The sequence below is a fragment of the Amia ocellicauda genome, chromosome 23 (assembly GCF_036373705.1).
Source record: "Amia ocellicauda isolate fAmiCal2 chromosome 23, fAmiCal2.hap1, whole genome shotgun sequence".
Taxonomy (NCBI): Eukaryota; Metazoa; Chordata; class Actinopteri; order Amiiformes; family Amiidae; genus Amia; species Amia ocellicauda.
Genome location: NC_089872.1, coordinates 11426382 through 11451401, shown reverse-complemented (window position 1 = coordinate 11451401; position 25020 = coordinate 11426382). Strand labels below are relative to the sequence as shown.

General features: G+C 36.7%; 1 protein-coding gene across 5 annotated transcripts in view; it reads right to left on the bottom strand.

The window, feature by feature from the left end:
• The window catches only part of macrod2 (mono-ADP ribosylhydrolase 2), a 583973-nt gene that overhangs the window by 375278 nt on the left and 183675 nt on the right, over positions 1 to 25020 (bottom strand). For all 5 annotated transcript variants that reach the window (XM_066696761.1, XM_066696765.1, XM_066696762.1 and 2 more), the window contains exon 5: positions 16178 to 16294. In XM_066696761.1, the coding sequence (XP_066552858.1) occupies positions 16178 to 16294 (117 nt within the window). The remainder of the gene's footprint in view (positions 1 to 16177; positions 16295 to 25020) is intronic.

The following is a 25020-nucleotide window of genomic DNA, read 5'->3' as shown; positions in this document are numbered from 1 at the left end:
CATAAAAAGTAGGAAAATTGAAAGCAGGAGGTGATGTGATTACAGTCTATAAAAGCGGTACAGAAAACAGTTAAATTATAGACGTTTCCATGTAATTTTTTCCCCTTCTTTTCATTGAGAAGTAAGTGCTTGTTCAGAGCTTGGGACAGTGACACTTACTGTGTCAGTCATCCATGGTGCCACGAGAGCAATAACATCTCAGCAAGCACCCTGCACTTCTGACCTCAACAATCCCTGCCATTCACGCTTTGGCCTCCTTCACAGACCTGAGCTAGTGTGCGGCGCTATCATGATGCGGAGTTGCGGTTTCAATTCTTGCTGATGCCGTGAAATCACTATCTCATACTCAAGTCCCTTTAGGTAGGAGGCGAGGAGACCTCTGTTAAAGGCAGCCTAGAAAACAGGTTATAAGGAGCGAAGCCAGTGAACAGACACATCAGAAACACTTGGCCAGGACAAAGCACCACTAGCTGGGATTTTTTAATTATTAAAAAATAAATAAACCACCTCTAAAAGATACGTCACAACCACATCATAGCAGAAATTACACTTCAGTTGAATGTATACACTATAAGACACTCCGGTTCCAGCTATAAACAGTGCACCGTAGCAGTAATTTACACCAACAATGACTCATTGTGCAGAATTCTTAAAATGTAACCACCTTTTAATTGCCAGCCCTCCAGTCCTCTAATGGGTTTTCCGCAATGTTCCCCATGACAGATCACTATTTTGCACTTTTCAGACAGTGTGACAGCTGATGCCATATAATTACTGTATCACAATTTAGTAAAAATGACTAAATTATGATCACCCTCCTGCGGCTGGATCATGCGAGAGATCATGGAAAACACAGTGGGGGGTGGGGGGGACAAGGAAAAAAAAACACCTGCTGCTTCTTTTCAATAGAGTTTTAAAATTAAACACATGGTTATTTTTTAATGCTTTAAACTATGAGGGGCAATTATGCAAAATGAGAAAAAAAAATATTTTCATTAGCAACTGAGCTGCGCCAGAATTTCCCAACTGATGAATTGTGCTACGCCTGGATGTGGCACTTCCTGTTTTCTCTATTTTTTATTTATTTATTCATGTATATTTGGAATGTCTTCAGATTAAAGTTTAGCAAATTTAATAAGACACACTAGCCAGACATTTTTAAGGTAATTCCCTGTTGGCAGAAAAGCAATCTGCTGTGGAGTTATCTTATCTTTTTCCAACAGTTTGCTGCATCAAATTATCATCACTGGGATAGACACACTAAAAAGTGCATTTTATATTATTACTCTCGCCATAACGGCAATGATGATTGTCATTTTACAATCACTGTCTCCTATAAAAGAGAATAGTGAACACAACATTAATATTTAAAAACAATTTATATGCAACCCTAAATGCTGCATACATTAAAGGGATTTTAAGTAAAAACACATGGCATCTGACAACTGAAATTAAGTTCTGAAAAATTATGCATGTAGCAGAAAACAACACAGGGTAGCATAACATTGTATAATCAAGGTAGAGATGCAAGTTTAATTAGGCAAGGGTTATAAGGCAATTATCTGTTGGCGTATATACTGGAAGAAAGGTTGAGAAAAGAATCTAAAACTCAGTTGCCAGGACTTCTGGGGTTAAACCTTTCTTCCATAAAAAATGAACATCAAAAATTGTTTAAGATTTTTTACCACATTAACTCAATTTGGATTTTTTTTACCATTTACAAAGGAAACCCAAACAAAAAATGTAAACAGAGAAGCTTACATCTTTTAACTGAATCCATACTTAATCTGGTGTCTAGATGAATGGGCCCACATTTTTAACTGCCAGTATATTAGAAAAAACCAATGTGGTGTGATTTCACATGCTATCAAAGTGAATGATGAATTCCACATTTGACAAATTGACCATTTTCGTAGGCTGTTAATAGGCAGCCTTGTTCAGCGCTCGGTCCTCCTCCTTTCTTAATTTACAGCACAGCTGCCAGTTGTAAGGCATTTTGTTTTTTATTGCCAACACTTTCCCATAATATCCCTGATCAAGGAGGTTAAAAATCAAATACTCCCCTTTGGTTTTTACACGAGATATGGAGCTATTTTATGGCCTGTGATTTCCATGGTTTGCAGGGTATGCATTTGAACCTGGGCAACTGAGTGTGTAAGCGATAATGCAAGATTTAGTTAAGACATTTCATTACAGCAGCTACTCAGATTCAGAGGACAAAATTCCACACAACTGTTTTTTGCCATTTTCTGAGCAGTATTAGTGAATTCAATGACATACAGCACATTATAAAATCAGCCTTGGAATACTGGAGCTATTTATCTACTTTAGAGACACCAAAAGTAGTTGATTATGGACAGAACCGGGTTTGGAAAAATGTCACAAATACTTTATTCTTTATTTACACATAGATGTCATCTGTACAGCTCAGTGCTCAGTCACGGTACAGGGTGTGGGAGCTGAAACCTTCAGGCCTTCTGCTCATTAACTACAAAAATATGAAAATCTTGTTGATCCTTATTTATTTTTTTCAATCAAAATATTGTGTTGTTTGGCAGTAAGAGCAAGCTATTCCTTTGATGTTGACGTTTCCCCCTAACCAACATTTAGTTTGATTTATTTTCATTGGCTTCAGTGGGCAGTACGATGTTTATTGAGTGTTAGCTAACGGTTAACAGATTTTCGTTCAGCTCAGCAGGCATTAATATGTCTGTAGTCAACTGGCAAGGTGAAGCGCCCACCTCCTATGAATACAGACGAAGCTTTTGCCTTTTCATACTTGGCGTAACTCACTGATTTCTAGTCTGTCGGCCTCATACATGTATTTTTTTCTTGGGACCCGAATGAGAACAAAAACAAAACTAAATTAATATATTGCTGCTGTTGATGGATTCAGACCGATTGCACATATGGATTGATTTCCGAGACGCAGCACAAGAGATCCCTTGTATTCGAGTTTCTATTGTGTCCAAAGTGTGTTGGATTATGTCACCAGAACTGTCACCAACTATCATGAACAGAGAAGTTTATTATTGGTTATTTTAGGTAATTAGTAAAAAGTAAAAACATAGAAACTAATGCATGCATAATTGAATGTTTCGTGTCTGTCATAACTGGTTAGCAACAATATAAAAAGCCTGTTTCTGCATATGCAAATCTTTCTAGGGGACAGTACTGTTGCATACATGGATTTTTGCTCTGCCGCTGTCATCAAATTCTTTACATTTCTCTTTCCATAAGGCTGACAGATGATTGAACTAACGCACAGTTTATACTAAATGAAGCTAGCAGGCGTTGCAAGAAGAATACATTAAAAGCTAAAAGTTAGGCATAGAAACGTTTTCATCAAGTTTATAAAAGTGTACAAACTTAACATGGCTTTATTTATTTGTATGTATTTTCCATTTGCTTTCTTGACAAATTACATACAAATCACACATTTATGCCAAAGAAAAAAGGCATAACAACTTTTAAATTAAACAGTACTTTAGAACGTCCAACAAATTACAAAAAAAAAAAAATCTTCACTCAGACATGTCAACTTTGACATTCTGTTGATGTGAGGACTTGAGTTTAGATAAACACATAGAGCAGTATGATAATGTTTTGGGTAATTTAATCAGAAAAAATGTCAAGTGATGCATTTCCATGTTTGAATGCTTTAAAATACTATCAGGCACAAAATACACTCTTCATCCAATCATCAACTTTGATGGAATGTTGTTCATCTGAGGTCATAGCAAAAATAAATAAAAAAATTAAATGGGGGAAAAGTGTATTTATTTTAGTCATACAACAACAACTACACCTGGGTATATGAAACCTCTTGTTGCGGTTTGGAAAGAAGTTGCAAAAAAAAAAAAAAAAAAAAAAAAAGCCCAGGTGCAGAGATTAGTTATGGTGTGACATGATTTAAAGCAAAAAGAATTGTCAAATATCTACAGGCTCCGACTTTAGATAGTCACATTCGCAAAAATAAAAATGAAAGCGCAAGAGAGAGACCTTCAATGGGCTGAGCTCTCAATTGTAAAACACTTAAATACAAATTACAGCACAATTGTACCATCGTTTTAGATTACAAAGCAATCTGGACTTTGTAACTTCTCTGATATCACACGGATAACAGTCTGTACTGTGCAAACTCAATTGGCTACTAAAGATACTGATACTGCACCGCTGCAATCATTGAGAGCAGATTGTGTGTTAGAAGCAAAATGTTTACCTCATTTTCCAGAAGTTTAACAAAGCAAGCCAAGTGAACCAATTTCTTGGCAATATACTGCTCGTGTGTTTTTCATTATCTACTACCAGTGACAGAATTTTACATTGGAAGAATGCACGCTCCTGTTCTGAAAATATAGCGTACGTTATATAGCTTCAATAAAAAGACAATTACTTATACATATATACCATTAGCAGGAAGTGAATGAGCAGGACAATTTTGAACAAGTTGTTTTATTGAAACAAACAAGAACAAATATTCTACATGCTTACTATTGTTTTTAAGCTAATCTTTTAAAATGCTTTTCATCTGCAAATAACATTACAGCATTGAAAACCTGAATATATCTTTTCCATTCCCAGTGCTTTTTTTTTTTTTTTTAACAGTACTTGCACCAGTTTAATGCCAGGCAATTATAAGCATCTGTAAAACCGATATAGTATTTAGTGAAAAGTTCAATATTTTTCTCATGCTGAGAAATGTTTGCTACATTTTTGTCATATTGTTTTTGTTGTTTGATGATTATTGTTCTCATAGCAGCCAATACTGCATGAAATTTATTTTCACAGTTTTCAAGACCCATCAGTTTCTCTGGAGGTACAAATCAAATTCTCAATTATGAGGTGAAAATAAAAAGCAAATCTCTTAAAAACCACTTAAGCGAAGAATGACATTCAACTTTATAGCGGATTTCTGGTTCGGCATAGCTTTGTTTTGTAAATAAAACAATTATCGGATTGGATCCAGCACGTTGAAAAACACAATTCATATAGGAAAATCATTGAAGTGTTTTAATTCACCGTATACCAAAACATTTGAGACGTGATTCTCAAAGCGGTTGGCTCCAGAGCAAAATTCGTTCCCAATTTTCTGAAAGTAATTGTAAATTTGTGAAGGTGTACATCTATCAAGATTAGCAAGCGATGGGAAAGAGGAATAAGTGACAGAACATGTATTGTTAGCTCTTTTGTTTATTGTGACTTATATTCCTTTAGCACACTCTAGGACTTGACTGTATTGTGTCTGCACTTGTTAGCTCATTTGTACTATGATACATGCTTGTTGTTGGTTGTACCGATTGTGTTACTGCACTTTGTAATCTTTAATTTCCATTTAGGAGCCTTGTTAGCTTCACAAATAATATTACATTATGTAACTTCTTTTTTTAATATTGTTATTTATGTTTTTATTAAAATGTTATGATACAATCTCATTCTACACTTTAATTAGCCTCGGGTTTATTAAAAAAAAGTCTTCAACTAAATTTAATCAACATTAACATTAGTATGTTTTCATTAAAACATCGTTTAAAGGTAGATTTTACCTGGAGATGGAAAGAATACATTTTGCACAGGGAAATCAAATGCAAGTCTGAACACAGAAACAATTTTCAGAGTTCAGAGACTTGTCAGAACAATGAAGAATTCACAATTTCAGGTTTGGACTCTTTTTCCAGAAATGGCATTAATGCTATTTATGTTGTCACCTTAGCTTTTGAGATGTCAAAGATGGGGCAGGCTGCTGGCATTATGGGAATAATTCCCAAACCTGTTCTACAACAATATACAGACAAAATGCATTTCCAAATAAGTGCTTTAACAGTCATCTCATTCATTTGTATGTAAACGTTATGGGGGAAGAGCCACTTGCTAACTAAAAGAAAATAAACGTGATGTTTAATTACTAGTGTCAATAAGATTAACAAGGTATCTCTCTGCGGAATAAAGTTTATAACACCAAAGATTAAATATTCATGAAATATGATTATTGTGCATATGCTGCTTTGGCTCAGCACAAGCATTTGCAAAAACACAGGTGGGGGGAGGAACAGTCATTAAATGTGCATAAATTAAGGAAATCCTCTGTGACAGTCAAAGATAATATGAAGTAAAGTACATTGTGAAGCTCTTATCATCCTCTGATTAATTGGAAACTTTCGGTAGGATTTAGGGGGCACGGAAAACATTTGCTACGTTATCTTGGCATTATGATGCATTTCTGTTTGACGTTTTTGCTTTTAGTCTGGCAGGGTTTAAGCCTTAACCCCCCCCCCCCCCCCCGAAAAAAGGCCTAGATATTGTACACGTTTTATAGAGCAACCCTCAGCATCTACAAACAAAAAGATCTGTCTGCACTCAGCTCTGTAAGCACTAAAGGTGTTGGCGGTGAGAGATAACGTGCTTCAGTGGCTTTTACCGCACGAGAGATACCAACCTGATTGCCCGTCTTTTGCCAACAAAATCTGAGAAATAAACCATATAAGTTATTATTAAACTCCAACTGACATGACAGATAAACCTCTCTGGCCAGCATGTTTCCACTCTGCTCTTTTATTAGACTTCAAAGGTTCTCTCAGATGTGGCCTGCTGAAGCAAAGACAAGAACTAGGGTCACACAAAGCAAACATTTGATTCTTTACATCTGCTTAAAAAACAGCACCCAGACTAAAACGTTGATTTTGGCAGTCTGAAACGTATAGTTTAATTGCTTCTGTCCATCCGTCAGACAGCCCTCCCACACATAATGTTGACAAGCCAATATTTATACAACATCTGTAGGATCGGTTTTGTTTTTTCCCCCTCCGGCCATTCTCTGTTTAAATGCTGGCAAATAATAATCTCAAATCAAGAGCGTACTACTAAAAACCTGATCAAAACAATAATTACAAAAATCGACCACTTAATAAATGAGTAAAATCCTGTCCTGTGAGAAGTCATCGGTATCATTAATGAGAATCAGTAATAAATTGAAGACAGTTTATTATTTTTACAGACCTAGTGGCTTTGATTATCTTCCCAATAAACGAGAGATTCAAGACAGCAAAGCTATCAAAATGAGAAACATACAAATATATATTAGAAAGTGTTTACGCTTTTGTATTATTGTTGTGTAAAGTTGAACTCTGTGATGTGTATATCAATATATAATATAGTATATATACTCAACAGTATCTATATCCAACTATAGCCTTAATCTCATTAAGCACAATTTAATTTGGGATTTAAGGAGAAATTTGAGTCAAAACATAAGATTTGTTCTTGTCCATCTTAAAGCTCCCTTTGGGATACTTACTTTCATGACAAGGCCTCAGGGCTTTAACAATTCATGCTGCAGAGAGTGGAGAACACCACTGTGAGAATTCATGCTTAACAGGGTGCGCTGTATCCTAATGCTTGCTCAAAGGATTTTTGCTCCAGCTACAAAACACACATTAATAAACATGGCTTCCACTGAGCTACAGGATAAATAATTAAACAAGACGAACAACAAAAAGGGGGCTTCTGACAACCCCTGTCCGCAGTGCCCGGGAGTTATAGGAGCCCTATTGCCCTGCGGCGCAACACAATCATTTACGGCGGGAGTCTCCGCGTGTGCTCGGTCTAGTGGGGACTCTCTGAACACCGGTGCTGCCGGAATCAACACCTTCAGTGTGAGTAATGAGGCACAGCCTAATTTACACTAAAACAACTCTTAACTCCTCATACTTTTAAATATAGGTTTAGCCCATGGATCACATGCAGAACTATATGCGCTTGCCAAACATCGGCTCCCAGAAACAAGGTTACATTTTGTTTTGTTTTGTTTCTCCTCAAACCGTTTTGCTATTTTCCCCAACGGTAAACCCACACGGACTTTCACCTTGAACGCTGGGAGTCCCAGAAGCAAGACAAATGTCCCGCAGAGCAGGAAAAGGAAGACAGGATCAAACAACACAGGAGCATTATCTCATTGGCAGGTAATAATTAATGTGGGAAACATCTCTGAAGTAACATACTGGAACAGTCAGCAGAGAGAATTAGTGTTGATTAATTGCCAACACCGGCATTTAAGCCATTTCAGTGCAACAAACATCAATGAGACGTAAATCTGCAACCTTTCAGAGGATTATCAATCATGCCCTACCAAAGAATAGATTTCTGTATTCTCTAAAAAGGAATTAACAAGAAAATACAGTACTTACTTATGCCAAGAAATGACTTGTATAAACAAAATGTCATTTTAAACTAAATAATATTTTTTAATAATGATTTCAAGCATTTAATTTGTCTTACTAAATAAAGAAAGAAAGCAAGAATAAATATTTACAAAAATAATGTGATTCTCTTGTTTTTACTTAAGCAAGCAGCATTTTTTCAAACCTGAAAAGGTATCTGCTGGTCTTAAATGTTTCCACTTAGTAATGAAATCTATATAGAGAAAACCTGTTTGTAAAATTAATACAAAGATTGATTCATGACTTTATCGTAAAAGATAAGTTAATGGAGATGTTGGGTTTGCTCCAATCTAAAATTTCCCAGAACACTTATAGAGTGAACATTAAATTATGAGGAGAAGATATTGTATTGAACAGAGCTCACAATGAAGCCACTTTCAATGTTAACACTTCAAAATATTTGGGGAAGTACTTTGCTTCCACAAGACATAAAAAAAAGAAAAGATTAATTTTACATTACATTTATCAGCTGTGCCAACAAAAAGGTCTTTCTCTGTGCAGTCATTATTTACATTGTATGAGAATGTTTGAGGCTTTTCACATACCTCTTCTATTTTAATGAGGAGACACGTTTCTTGTGTATAACATATGGCCATATTTCATCCTCTATCTAAACTGAATTCATATTTTCAAAGAAAACCAATAATATTTAACTATGTTTTTTTTTTTTGGTCAGGGCAAATAGAGAATTTCCTTCAAAAAATTATACAAAGGACACAGTTTTATTTTGTTAGTTTGCATTATATTAGGTGGATAATTACAGTAATTTATTAATAACTCCCAGCCCGCTTTTAATAATTAATTCCAGATGTGCCTGCATACATTTAAAGAAACGGCTGATGTGCACAATCACTTTTATAAAGAATCGTGTTACTTTTCTGCTCAGAACAAATTGACTGAATACAATTTTCATGTCATTAAAGAAATTACAAAATGACAGTATTTTAAACTGTCATTTTCTATTGCCATGTTAAGACAAAACTTCCAAAGGAGAGAATTACATAACATTAAACCATTAGTTTTAGAGTGAGGAAAGTATTTCCTTTAGGTTCTATACCCATTTCCAAGCAATTATGGCTACACTTACTACTCTGCCTAATGTTATTTTAAGCATACTTTTGTATTACTACCTGGGCACTGAAAAGTTTAATGACAAAAAGTTTATAAGTTTAAGATTTTATGAAAGCTATAAGGGTTTAATTACAAAGGGTTTCCATAAGTTTATGAACAGTTTATATTTAAAAGTAATAAATCAGACTATACATTTAAGATGGAAATATATATGCCATATCTAGTGACCGATTTATTATTAACTAATTAAATGTTCAATGCATTAGCAAACAATAAATCACTATAAGTATTATTTTTGGATACTGTCCTATAATTAAAAAATCTGACAAAAATGTTTTAATTGCATTGTTTGAATCAAACCCAGTTTCCAGTAACATCCCAGTTCTTTAAACAAATTTGTTTTCCAATTATAGATTTTGAACTTGCTCCATTGCAACATTATATTTTTGTTGTTGTAGGAGTTTCTTCTAACTGCAGTGAGGTTGTTAGTGGAGTTCCACAGGGATCAGTACTAGGGCCTTTGCTTTTTCTAATCTATATTAATGATCTGGACTCTGGGATAGTTAGCAAACTTGTCAAATGTGCAGATGATACTAAAATAGGTGGCTCAGCAGATACAATCTCAGCAGCACAGGCTATTTAAAGGGACTTAGATAATATTCAGTTGTGGGCCGACACCTGGCAGATGAAATTCAATGTGGACAAGTGCAAGGTATCACATGCAGGTAACAAAAATGTCCACTATAATTACACTATGGGAGGAATAGAACTAGATGAAGTCACGCATGAGAAAGACCTAGGAGTCTATGTAGACTCCTCACTTTCTCCATCCAAACAATGTGGGGAAGCAATAAAAAAGGCAAACAGAATGCTACGGTATATTGTCAGAAGTGTAGAATTGAGAACAAGGGCAGTGATGTTCAGACTGTACAATGCACTAGTTAGAGCTCATCTGGATACTGTGGACAGTTCTGGGCTCCACACTGAAAGAAAGATATCGCTGCTCTAGAGGCAGTTCAGAGGAGAGCAACCAGACTTATTCCAGGTCTGAAGGGAATGTCCTACTGAGAGACTGAGGGAACTGAACCTTTTCACCCTGGAACAGAGGAGACTACGTGGGGACTTGATTCAAGTCTTCAAAATCATGAAAGGCATCGATCACATCCAACCAGAGGAGCTTTTCCAGATCAGCAGGGACACACGCACCCGGGAAAACAAATGGAAATTGGGCTTCAAGTCATTCAAGACAGAAAACAGGAGGCACTTCTTCACACAGAGAGTTGTCACAATCTGGAACAAACTCCCCAGCGATGTGGTTGAAGCTGAAAATTTGGGAACATTTAAAAATACACTGGATAGGATCCTTGGATCACTTAGTTAATAATGGACACCAAACAAGCACGATGGGTCAAATGGCCTCCTCTCGATTGTAAACTTTCTTATGTTCTTAGTACATTTGCATCTGGTCAGTAGAATCTAAGATATGTACTTGTTTCAGTTATTTTAAACCCATAGTGATGTTCACAGGGGATTTGAGTTGCCTGTAGTGTCGATGCTATGAATGAACACATTGTACCACAACACACTGTTGTGTGCATGACCTCAAGGGTGTTTTATTCTTTTTTTTCCCCCTCCGTTTTCATGTTTGTTTTGATTTTGTTTGTCTGGTCTTCTTTCTTTCAACATAGCCTGTCTTATGGATAGCAGGAAAAAAAGAGACGCACTTAGTCGCATTCATGTTGCTGCCCCAGGGGCCTTTCCACACATCTGTCCAAGAACAGAGACGTGGAGCCCTCAGCGGTTCAGTTTCACAGTAAAGATGGGAGCACAGGGTAATCAAATGGCCAGTGATGTACCTAGCTCCGATAAAGTGTTCATTTTTGTTCAGGATAAAAGGGTTGACGAAGGCTTTGATTTCAAGAATGTTCATGAAACAATTCTTTAAAAAAATTGTTTTCCAATTATAGATTTTGAACTTGCTCCATTGCAACATTATGTTTTTGTTGTACTTTGTTGTACAAAACTTCAGGTCGTTTGATTTTCACATCAAGCACGCTCATTTGATTTTGTGAAGATTAGTAATGGCACTGTTGTCATTTAAAACTGAATGCTTCCTTTGACATCTTATGAAAAAGAAGAGAAAAGAAACACTTTGAGAACAAAGAGGACTCCTTTGACTTTGCATTCATTCCTAGAGGAACTCCAAGGTACAATGCAAAAGGTGTATTGTAATTTCACACAGAACACATTTTTTACATTAATTTAAAGTCACCTCTGGGTATGCAAGTATTCTTTTAATATTAGAGCAGGGAAGCACACTACAGCCCCTCGAAGAACTTTACATGTATACCACTTTAGGATCCCCAAAATGAAAGCCCAAAGCCCAGCAGTATTCAGTATGCATACTCATAAACACCATTACATACCACTTAAATTATTTTTAAACCAGCCTCTGCCACCGAAACCTGTGTTATTATTTCAATAAAGCAGCTTCGGATCTCACCCATCATCTGTAACACAAAGCAAACCTACTCAATAAAAACAACTTCTGTATTCCAATTCTGCAAGAACTTTGTCTAACTAATGGTACATTTTCACTTGGAGGACTCCATTTCGAGTATCCCCCTGTGGGCTGCGGGCTAGATTAGTCGGCTCATAGTTGACTTGTGTTATTGTTTACCGCCATGATTTCTCACTTGCAATATCTGTAGTGCAGAGGAACAAGGTAGGCAACATTTACAAGAGTCACAGGAACTTCATAAAAAGAGCCTACAGACTGGACTGGTTGGCACTTGCTCTCAGACCACAGACTGCACTACAGAGTGTCTCAGTTCTTTTTAAGGTAAACTCTTTAGTTTCGGGAGAATGGGGCAGAGTTATTTGTATTAACAAAGACAGCACTGCACAACTTAGGAAAAGTATTACCATGCTTTGGAAAAATGGAAATGAAAGAAGGTCTGCTGAGAAAACATTTGCCAAGAACATCTGTAAATTAGTAGAGTGTCACTTATACTGGCTTAACAGTTTGTAGGATACAAATAGATATCTTCTTGTAAGTGTATATGTGTGTGTAGCCTATATATATATATATATATATATATATATATATATATTAATCTATATGGGGCTAGAGCTGCTTCAGCGGCTCAATTAAAGACATGTTTTCCCACAGACACAGCCATAGCAACAATGACTTAAACCAGGCTTCTCTCCGTTTATGATATAGCCAGGTTTGCTGCGGTGCCCGAGGCGTCACATTTTCCTTTTCTGCCATCTGCACAGCTTCATCAAACCATGGGTTTTCAAAAAAAGGAAATGCCATAATTCCCTGCACTAACGGGGAGATCTTAAACTTATTGATGTCCTTAAAATATGGCATGACTACGAGACCAGCCCGGTTTGATCACTGGGGCCTGTGCTGGGAATCTGTTGACTGCTTTCTCCTGCTAGGTAACCCACTTGATCTGATCTTTCATACATTCATACATCTCATACTTTTCACTGGTGTCCTGCTTCCAAAAATGCCTTTGAGGATTGAGGAGCTATGAGGCGCTGCATTGTGTTAAGTATAAAACACTGCATAAAGCTCAGTGAATGTCCTGAAATGTCGAAAATGTTTGCTATTACAGTATTTATTTATTTATTTTTGGTTTAGTAAAATGGGTTATTATAATTTTTTCAAGATGTATAAATCATGTCAACTGTGGCAATGTCAAGTTAATACTATATTCTGTTGAAATAATATTAAATACATTTTCACATTACATCAAAAACAAGGGATGTTGCCCATAAGAATTCAGAAATGTGAGATTATCTGTGTTTACAAACCAGACCATCTTGCCTGACATGATTACACAAGCGTCAATTATGGCTTGTGTTGATTCAGCAGGATTTTTCCAAATGAATTAAGAAGCAGATGGTGAATCCCACTAAATAATATTTGACTAGGGCAGAAGATGCATATTAAGCAAGAGATACTGAAATACTTGACAAAGCAAACACTGGTGCATTTTGATAATCCAATTACAGGTAAGATGCACTTTGCTTGCATTGTTTAATCATTCAAATTGGAATTCTCATTTTATTTTATATAAAAAAACACAAATCGAACATCATTGTCATGGTCAAACTAAAACTGGTGTAATTACATACAAGGTTGCATTTCAAGGTGAATTCTGACACAGCTATTCACAGATTTCTCAAAATAATACATCTGATAAGTAAATCAATACAACATAATAACAAGGTCAACAGTCTGATGAAAATTGTAAAGGCCTTGCATTGGTTAATGTATACCATTCATCACAATAATAATATATGTCTGTATGTAGAGGCCTACAAAAATGTAATGGAAGTCTCTGATCAAAACACCAGATATTTCAACAAAAGTCTGAGCTTGCACTGAAATGAATTTATCAGTAGGAAAGTTGTGTGCACCTTTAAAAACTGTCATATAAAGTACATGCAAAGACCCTAACACTGAAATCAACAAGTGACACACATAGAAATGGCAAATCACTGTTTGTACAGACTTTCACTATCCTCTAATACCCATTTGCCTTTTGATTAGCTGGAAAAGGCATTTTACTGAAAGAGCTTTAGTTGATTTAAAAAGGTCTTAACAGGATGTACCGCGATTACATCTGTCCAAAGACTTTCTTTTTTCAAGGACCAAAGACAGAGAGATAGAAGGAAAGAATATTTAATGAACACTACGTGAAAACAAACCGCTTTGTTAAAAAGGAAAGGGGATCTGACCAAAGGATAAATTGAGATAAAACAGAAATATGACATTAATATGGCAACCAGAAATGAGCAAAAATTAGATATTTAGCCTCTTTATAACAAGACAGATGAAAACAGTGAAGGATATGCATCTCTTAATTTCATATTAGATATCCATTAGAATGTTTTCTCTGAAAACAAAACCATAACAATATATAAAATGGTTATTTGAATACAATACATTATATATAGTATAACCGTTAGTAAAAGTAAAAGGTAAAATACCATATAGAAGAGACAGGCCATGTGAGAGATGAGACAGTTCTTTGGATTTTGACACACACTTGAAAGAAAGGAACAAAGGTGTTCATGCTTAAAAGCAATCTTCAAAAAAGGGCCAGACTTTGTGTCAAATCTTTTTGTACAAAACTAGGTGTAACAGCTCAAGGATATACTTTGTTTGTTAGCTGCAAGACATCAAAATCAAAACATGAAATAGTAACTAAAAATGAGTCTAAATAACTGACAGCTCCAAAATATGTGCAACAATGTGGTATTTGTGAAAAAGCAAACAAAAAAACACCCAATATGATTTGGGTTAATTGCATCCTAATCAACTGATGACATCATGGTCTATTATACTGTCACATTACTGCAGTGCCTAAGGCAACTAACCTGGCATCAGCAAGTCTACCAAGACATTGCACAGTTTAATCTATTTTAGAAACCACTTCTTTGTGGGGGAATGATAGAACAAGGAAGCTATGGGATTGGAAAATTCTCCTAAGTACCTCTATCATTTTAGAAGCCTGAGATCAATAATTCAACAGCTTTAGCACTCAATGGTATTCTAACAACATTATATACATTAAAAAGAAAATGTATCTGACCTTGGCAGGTTAAAATATTAATGCGGTAAAAATATTTTACCCCCCACTGCCACCGCCTCCCTTTGTAACTTATCTGCCATTTCAATAATTCCAAAGCATTTTATGTAAAGACCTCTATGTAAAATATAAAATGAATATGTACATACATATTCACTGATAAGGTTTATTGTAGCTCAATATAAACGAATACAAACCAGAAGATCACGATAATGTAAAAATTTTAAAAACGTATTCTGAAACGTACATAAAGACTAGACCCTGCGCAAAGTTTCTGTTCCCGTCCTCGATGAAAAAAGGCATTGATAATACCTTCTGTTTTTCCAGCTTTTCTTGGAAGGGCATTTCAAATAGCACTCCAGAGTGACAGGTGCATTACCAATAATTACCCCACTCCCGCTGACCAGCAGCTGTATATACACTCCCCTCACTTCTAATGACTGCTGACCCAAACTGCAAAAGGGAGCACGCCTGACTGGAGACGCACACCTAATAAAAGTCTGTCAGCAAACACCGGCCCAGATATATCATTAGCTTGATTCCCATTAGGGCATGCATGCACACTACAAACCGATAAGCTATATTTTATCCAGCACCAAGGACAATCGTACTTTTAAGGTATTCCCCTTCGATACCCTTTTATTGGACCCGCTAAAGACTCAGTACCCTGTGTCAGGGGAGAAGAGCCCTGTGTTGATTTCCTCCCCAACATCAGTGCATTGAAAGGTAACATAATTGGTGCAGCCGTGTTTTAGCACCGAATGCCATTACTGTTGAAAGGAACTTGATTCATATTTTGTATGCCGTGGCAGTGTTGATTAATTGTCACCGGCTGTTAAGCTGTCTGCGAAGAAATCTATTAATTCAGTACAAACGGCATTTCACCCAACCTTTTAAAAGTACATAACGTCTGTGTACATTAGCATGATAAGTGTTTGTCTGAATTGTACAGGTTCGGCGCCGCAATTACAATTGCATATTTCTCAAATGTTTTCTGTGAAGCATAATGAAGTAACAAAGGCAGCTTTTTTGCAGAGCGTTTAAGACCAAGTTCAGAGCTTGTAAAATTGTGTCTGTAAAATTCTTGAATTCTGCACAGACAAAGCAAGATTCCTAGAGAGAAGCGCCGTCCATGAATCAATGCCACTGGACTCTGGACCTACCTTGTGATGGGCCCTAAAGTCTGAAGACTGGCCGATTGCTGCAAAGTCAGACACCTGAAGAGGGATGAATTCTTTACTTGCAACGGGTAGAAAATAGTTTGTCTTTGGTACTCACACTTTGCCGGGAGATCGTAGCCACAGGTGATCTTGGCGTGCCCAGTCTCACAGCCGTTCAGGGTATGGCACTCGTCAAACAGACAGGGGCCCGCTGCACGGTGTATGCAGCCATCCACTGAAACAAAGGAACACATGACAGATGAAGCCTCCATTTCAGTAACAGCACAACTACAATGCTCAGCAATCTGTGACACCAAAGAAAGAAACCAGTGTATATTTTTAAAGGTAGTTGGCACGAGACACTGGGGAAGCATGTCACCTTCAGACACAAAAATGCTAAAAACACATCTGAAGTTGGTCTTCTACTTCAACACAACAGTTAAGTCCTTTGTTTTCTTCTTTGCGGTTAACCTTACAACAGATGGAGTATCGAAGGCATTGATGAAGCACCATGATACTTCCAAGTGGTAAAATCTCTGTTGCTCTGGGTGGTGTAAGATAATACAGGGTGACTTCTCCATAAACAATGTTGCTTAAGACAAACTGTGTAGCAGTAAGTTAAACTCAATTCACTGAATTAGACCTCCACAAAACACCGGGCCATTGGTTTAGGACATAGCCACTGTGCTGCAGGAATGGCACTTGAAAACTTTGTTTTTTTTCATCATGAAGCCAAAACACTGAACAGATGTTTCTCATTTTGTTCTATCTAGTTTAGGATCATTATGTCTCCTAAATTATAGTAAGTGGCTTAATTGTCACATTACAATTTTCAGCTTTTGTTGTTTTTATGTGCACACTAAACTGGAGATAGATAGGCAAGGGTTTTCAGCCCTCTTGCATATTGACAAAACCCCAGCATTGCATTTTGAAGAACCGTTATCTTTCTTTTCACCCTGACATAAAACTCCAACACTATAATTAAGATGGAATTATGAAAATAAAACCTATTTTCTTAAACAAAAAGGTCTGATGTATGTCTGCCCCACAGGGAGCCAGAATGAATCAACATGAAATAATAACAGCTCAGTATGTCCCCTGATAAATGAACTTAAAATAAATTAATACATCAAACAAACACACCAAAGAATGCATACATATATGTATGTATGTATTTATGTATGTCCACATGTATGTGTGTGTACATCAAAGCAGGCCTGCGTAAAAAGCATTTCCACCTACAAAAAGGTATCCATATATTAAACTATTAGTTATAAATATATACACAGTCCAGGATTTTAAAGTGGTATTTTTCATTCTGTTAATCCTAATGAAACTGAATGATGTCAATATATTTATTGAAGCCCCGGCACTGTGAGCCCTACCTCATGAGGATTTAATTTCACTTTGTTAGAGTAGAGTCCCAGTTGATTGATAGCACATCTTGCACAAAAAGGCAGAAAGATAGAAATCCAAATTATCCATCTCCAAAAGCTGACACCCAGCTATGAGCTGGATATCAATCAAATGTAAAATCGTAGGGTTTAATTTGTGTTATTCTGTAGCACTACTATTGCTGCTCATAGAGAAACACCTGCAGCAGAGATAATGCAGGTAAACACTTTCTTTTCTAAATTGGTTTTAACAAACAGGACCGTCGTAGTTTTAGCCCCATTAACTGCTGCTATTGACCTCCCTTGCATCAGTTTGTTCATTCAGCTCATAAACCTACTGTAGCATAATAAAAACTACTATGAGGAATACTAAGTTTTATTAAGAGGTGCCTATGTCTGCACTTCCTTGATCAAATCTGAAAGATCAAGATGGCCTCAGTCATATTTCAGTCACAGGAGCACTTCAATAAGACTACAAGCATGTTTAACGAAAGTTGTACATCTTAAGTTTAAAGTCAAGGGAATTTGTTTAATAAAAGTTGATATCTAGGGAATAGTTTTTTACTTTAAAATATTCATTGTAACTTCATAATGTTTGAGGTTTTATTTCACTTCATATCTTCATATGGCAAAGAAAGAAAGAAAAAATGAATGACTGCCCACTCAAAGACATCATATATATATATATATATATATATATATATATATATATATATATATATATATATATATATATATATATATATATATATATATATATATATATATATTTTGGAAACGGCTCATATATAAACATAATAAACTTAATTACAAGTCTTACATGCCATTTCCAGGCCTAATAATCGTGAATCTTATAGGGCAGTGTCAACATTTTTTATCTTTCTTATCATGACTAGAGCCCTATAAGACAACAGCTGGAATGAAAGAAAAAACAACAAAACAACATATCACAAAAACAGACCTATTAATCATCTTTAATGGACTGAAGTACAGCAACTGGGTATAGATTGATTTCAACAGCAGTGTGGAAAGAAACAGCAATGAAAAACAGCGGCAATGCATCAAAAAAATGGGTGAGAAACCGATGTTTTCACCATATCTCTGGATGTTGTTACTTAAAAAAAAAAAAAAAAAATCAAGATAACACTGCCATTGGTCACTGGTGATAGGTGTAGTATTGGATGTCAAAGTTAATCTTGAATGAAACTATCTGTCTGGAGGAACATTGTGTTTGAGGATTTCAAGCCGTTGTCATCCTTGTTACCCTTGACAGATGCAAAAGTAAGAGTGCGAAAGTCACCCAATCCTTCTGGCTGAGTTTGTCATTTCTCCTTTATTCCTTATACCCACTTCTGTAAAAGGGGTATTGGAAAGAATAGAACAATATTGGTTGGCTTGGATTATTGTTTATGTAGGCCTACACTCAATATGTATGTACTTTATTGATTTATTCATCGTACTAAAGAGCAATATACCACAAATTTAAAAACTGTAAGTCAAAGCTGTCACGCAAACACGTTCATTTAACCTAAATACTCAATCTATGAAAAACATTAAGACAGACATTGTTGCTATTTTATTTTAACTGAAAGTTAGAGGGTTTAATAAAGGACAAAATAAAAAGTCACAGAAATAATTGAGTATAAAATCGAACAGCAGCCACAGCACACTGCGGTGGCGATAAAATAAAGGTTCCTTGTTTCAAAAGGCTCTTGCTCTTATTAATAGCATCCATCCGCTTCTCACAGCTAAATAGATTCATAAATCCTGCATCTGAGATGTGGAGAAACGCAATCTCAAACCATAATAATGAGACACAGGTGTGAATCCCGTGCTGTCTACTTACTTCACAGACATATGGCACTTTGTCAGGCAGTTAGATGTGTGCAACTAACTATCTGAGAAACACTCAATATTTTATGTGACTGTTTGAAAGACACAGTGCTTGCTAGGAAATGTCTGTCATGTGACGTGTAGTGCTTTGGGGAGAAAACATAACCAAACTGGGAGTTACTGAAACAAGCTGCAAATGTGAACAACTCAGGGAAAGAGAGATTTCCCAGCATCTCTATGAACACAACAGAGGGTAGACGTGCAGGTTCACCCTCTACAGCTGCGCTACTCAAAAACACTTCAAGATCACATTGACGCAGAAACACACATTACATCAAATCTGAAAGACACACTACTGTTCAATAATACTCCTCTGTATGGATATAAATGCACCCCTCAAGACAACCCGTTTCGAATCACTCCATCTAATGAACCGTTTAGTGCTGGTTTGTTTTGCTTGTTTTCGTCTTTACAGTTGCACGGCTATAACAAGAGGAGACATGACGTTTACGTGTTTTACATCTCCTCAGACAGAGGAATCAGACAGTCGATGACTAGTAACATTACATGAGTGGCACTCCGCTCAGTATCCAAATGCACTCATTAAAAAAGAAAACCTGCTGAAATGTCAGAAAGATCAATTTGCTGATGTGAAAATCTGGGTCGGAATGCAAAATTGGGGAGTTTGATAGACTTCTCTGTACCCTCTGTATACAATTGGCAGCTAAAATCTGCCAATACTACACAGGGTGATATATATATATAGGTGTGCACAGGATGAGGGATGATGTGGGTGTCATTTTCCTTCACTAACCCTACCTCCTATAGTGTAGTTACCTCATGAATAGACCGATAAGCATGTTTTTTTTTTGTTTTGTTTTTTAAGATCTCGAGATTTAAAGATATAGTTATAGAAATACTCTGCTCTATGTACTTGGGGAGTTGCCTTATGTATTTGTTTATTTGCCTGATGTCTTTAATCCAGGGAGACTTGCATTATAAAAAATAATAATTGCCTTATTAACTTAAAAATGTATAAAGCTACAGCGTATAGTGGTTTAACAAAAATGATATAGCATACAACATAATGGAGCAAGAGAAGCCAAGATAAAGTACAAGTTACAGCAGCTACAGCCTGTGAAGTGCAGGATTGAAATAGCATAAGCATTAGTAGCTTGAATAATTGTCATAATGCATGGTCACCTTCTACACCCTGGGGAAAATAGAAACATGCAACGGCTCAAAGATTACAGAAACATTACATAAGTAAATGAGTTGCTGGTACTTCTGAAAAGACACATACTGAATACTATAAGAGGCCGTGTGGTATATATAGTATACAAAATATGTTATATTTATATTCAGTAAGCACAGGAGTGCACTTTGTGGATCAATTAATATACTACCTCAAAATACAATCAGAATAGTGTAGAGTGAGTATATACTTTTTGCACAACAACAAGCATCAACCTGATTCGAACCTGGCAGCCACTTTGACAAAATTCAATAGCCAGCCTAGGGAATATCAATGCTATTGTCATAGAACAGGCAACACAAGAAACATGTACTTATTAAGTTAATTATGAAGAAAAAATGTATGGAGATGGGAAATATAATGTTAGGTAACACTGGATGACTAATAAAACAGTGGAAACATTTCTTAAAACTGAGAGAATAAATATAGCCACAGCTGTAAATTTGAATATGCTATAGATACTTGCTTCCTCATGTTCTCCTGTTTATTATACATAGGCACTTGAGTCGCAACTATAAAAGTGAGGAGTCATCTTGGAGCAATTTTTCATTCTTGTGTTCAGTTCTCCTGTAGCAAACTCATCTCTGCTAAAAGCGGGCAGGCGAAAAGCGCCACGTTTCTATTCATCTACGGGCGGGCTGAAAAGTTTTCAGCCGCTAAACAATTCTTCATCCCGAGCTATGAGCGATTGCTTTAAACATACTTTTATTTATTTATTTTCTATTATATGTTCATTTTATGTATACAGGAGGCATGGGTTACAAAGCCGCAGAGTTTTACCTCATAACAAACCCCACTGAGATGAGACAGACTGACTGGCTGATTTATAGCAAGGTCCAATCCAGTCCTAGCAAGCGAGACAGGAAATACAAATCATAAAAAAGCAGTCTGGTCAATACTAAGATGGAGCATAAGGCTTTGAATGATTTGGTCACATGGAAAACGCAACGACTGAGACTCATGTGTTTGGTCATCACTAATCATCATAAGATCACGGGAAGCTGGACTGTTTTACACCGTGCCCTGAAGCAGCGGGTCAATGTGCAGTGCGAGGGTGAAATCAAGTCACACTATAGCAGCATACATGCATCCATAATGCATGGCTTCAACATCGATTTCTCACTGCCAGTCAAACTATTTAGGTCAGACACCCACAAAAACCCATTCCAGGATCCTGTCTGTCTTTGCAGTCCCAAAAATGTAACGCACACACAGTGCATATAAAACAGTCGATTTAAACTGACAATGACATTTTAATATTTGAGATTTAATCCCCAACCTACTTATTTTTTGCTCCCATACTGTGTACAATGTCACATACATCATTTTTACACCATGTGGAAACTAATTAAAGACGATCAGAACTGTTGGAATATTACAGCATGTAAATTAGGTGACGGTAATAAAGTGAAGATACCATTCAAATGAGGCACCAAAAAAAAGGTGAAGTTTCCATTGTGCAAGCTTTCATGGATAACTGGTTCTTAAAAATAGTGTGTGTGTGTGTGTGTATTCAAATTCCTGTACTGTAGGTTTTCTGAAAATTACTTCAATAATAACATCACAAGTCCCTTTGTAAATAGCTCCGTGACAGTAGCTGTGAGGCACTGCACTCCCTCTGGCCAGCACTGTCCCAGCACTGTATCGGGATCCCGTTCTGCCCCCTTGGCTTCGCTCCTGGGACACTTCCACTATAAGTATCACTGCACTTTGCCTTTGGTATTGATTATCTGAACTAATCTGCTATGGAAAGCATCTCTGGGTTCTGTGGCTCGCCTCCAAAGATTACTGAAGTGCACCTGGGTTCATCTCTCATGGACAGAATGATGTTCTTCGCAATCACGGACTTTGTCCTGTCCTTGTGCTGGGATGCAAGTAAGACATTGTATGGTAGTTTGATCCTTTCCAGGTTTAACTGAGAATGCTCTTGTACACACTGTAGGGATAAAAACGGAAACAATAACGGTTTTAAATATTATTTCTACTGCAAATACAATAACCAAGAGGAAATGTCCATCTTGTGGCTTTGGCTTACAGACATCTCATTCAACATGAAAGGGTTGAGACGCCAAGTAACGGCATTCTCACTTCCATTCCAGTCAAGTAAATTTCACACAGTCTTCATTTGCTTTACTGTCAGTCAGCTATCAAAAACAAACAAAACCGTACAATTCACAAACAGTTATAGATGGTCGGTTGCCAAAAACCTACCTTCGTCCCATAGTAACTGACAAACTGTTCGTATGTAAAAATGTGTTGGCTTGCATTAAAAGTTATGATAAAATGAATGAATAAATACTGTAAATTCATAAAACCCAAATTAGAAAGGATCGCAATAACTTTGCAGTGGGCTATGCTGTAATGCTCTCATGCCATGGCAGAAATAAATGGAGATGAATGTTTGCCATGGTAACCTTTCCCTCTTTCTCCCAATAAGAGCACACTCAAAATGATTATAATCCATCTCCAAATTAGTCAAGGAATATTGTGTCACCGTTCCTGTATAATAGTTACAGGCTGCAAGTCACTCCAGTGCCTTTTAGAAAGGTGTGCATTCATCCTCCATGGTTAAGTGCCAGGGGATGCCGTCCACAATGGTGCCCAATCAGAAAGGTCAGTGGCAAGTAATTTAACTGTGAATCTGAGATAAATTCAGAATTCATCACCGGTTCTCCCTTATGCCTTGAACAGTGAAGAGACACATCTTTCAGCATTAAAATAAAATGAATAACATAAAATACAGGTCTCCAGCTTCCGGGAAAGAATGACCCAGATGGATTCTCATTATCAATTTATTTTCCAATATCATGGGGCTTAAAACTGTGTCCCAGGTACCTCTGGAGTCGTGTGATAACATTGATATGGACTCAGATGTTCATTAACTAAGTAGGTGATGCACATTCATCTTTGCGGGCAACATGTGTCAATTTACCATTCAGAACCTGAATACATTGTCCTTAACTTAATATGTGAAGATAGACTTTTATTGATGGCTACCAATAAACAATCCTTCCTTGCTGTTCTGGAAGTATTTGGTCATTGCATATTGTGTGTGTGTGTTTCAGAAACGGTAACAATTATACTCTACAGCAACTACAGCGTTGACGAATCATGATTGTCACCCAGACAAATGGGAGTTTACCTAGAGTTCAAGGATCACAGAGGCTACTCTGGGCATGTGCCAGTGCATGAGAAGACGACAAGCAGAAACCATGAAAGTAAATTTTTCCTGGATCAGGACAGTATACCGAGAAATCTGATTTGTGACGTTGGCAGTGAGCTGTAAATTCAGTTGTTATGGAGCATACAATTACTACACATTGACCAAAATACATGTGGAACATTTTTTCTATTTCATTTAGATTAAAACTGTAATACTTTAACCAGTGCTGGATTCAGATATACAGATATTGTGCTTTTTGAGAGACCACGTCACTGCAGCAAAAAAAAAAAAAAAAAAATCTGGGGTCTTTCTTTCCTCCAATCACTTAGGTTTTAATTATGTTTACTGAAAGACAACTCGATTTCTGTAAGTGAGAGCTACAAAAGATCAATCAGATTGTAAAATAAGAAGAAGCAAGCAAAGTCCTGCCTTTAGCGCTGACTTCAATCTTTTTTATTTTTTTGCCTTTGTAGGCGTCTCACATTTCTAAGCTTTTTTTGGACCGCTGCTTTGCAGCTCTTGGGGACAAATGGCCCCTAAGCACATATGTAAATTATCCTTTAACGCTGATGGTCCCACATGTAATATGTAATTTATTGAATCGGTGACAGTATGTTTAAAGTATTTCCCCTTTCATTTACAATTCTCAGAGTAGCAGTAGATTACTGCAGAGAAACTAAAAAAAGCTACTACTAAGTGATGCACAAATGATGGTGCCCAGTACAATATTTCAAACCACATTTCTTTTTCTGCCCCTTAGACCTTTTAACTGTGAAGTTTTCATTTAAGTGTCCCAGCCCGAGCTGTGCAACATCTGCTACTGTCCGGTGCTGCGCTCCTGTGAAATATAACTGCTAATACCTCATCTATCTCTCCCTTCACCTCCTCTGAATTCCAGGCGGCGCACTATGTGGGAAGGTGGATTTATTAATCTTCTTTCTTCGTTTCCTCTGAAGAAAATTTCCCTGCAACCTCTCCCCTGAGCGCACGTCTCTAATGAAGATAACTTTAGGCTGTGTGTTACTGGTACAGTTCCCAATTTAAATCATAAAAAAAAAAGATTAGACAGAACACTTTTCTGATCGATTTGTTTTCCTCCGAGTTGAAGACCTATAAATGTACGATTGAGGAACAATGCACACTGGAGTGCTTTGTATGGATCCAGTATTCAGTCAAATCTCCTTTAACAACCTTGGCAGTGAAATTCTTTTGGGTACCTGTGTTTAGTTTGTGTCCTTATCTACATATCCCCATATGCCTTAAAGCCCAGAAAGCTCTGTTTACTTGCTGTAGGCTTTACTTCTTGTCGGAGAGCC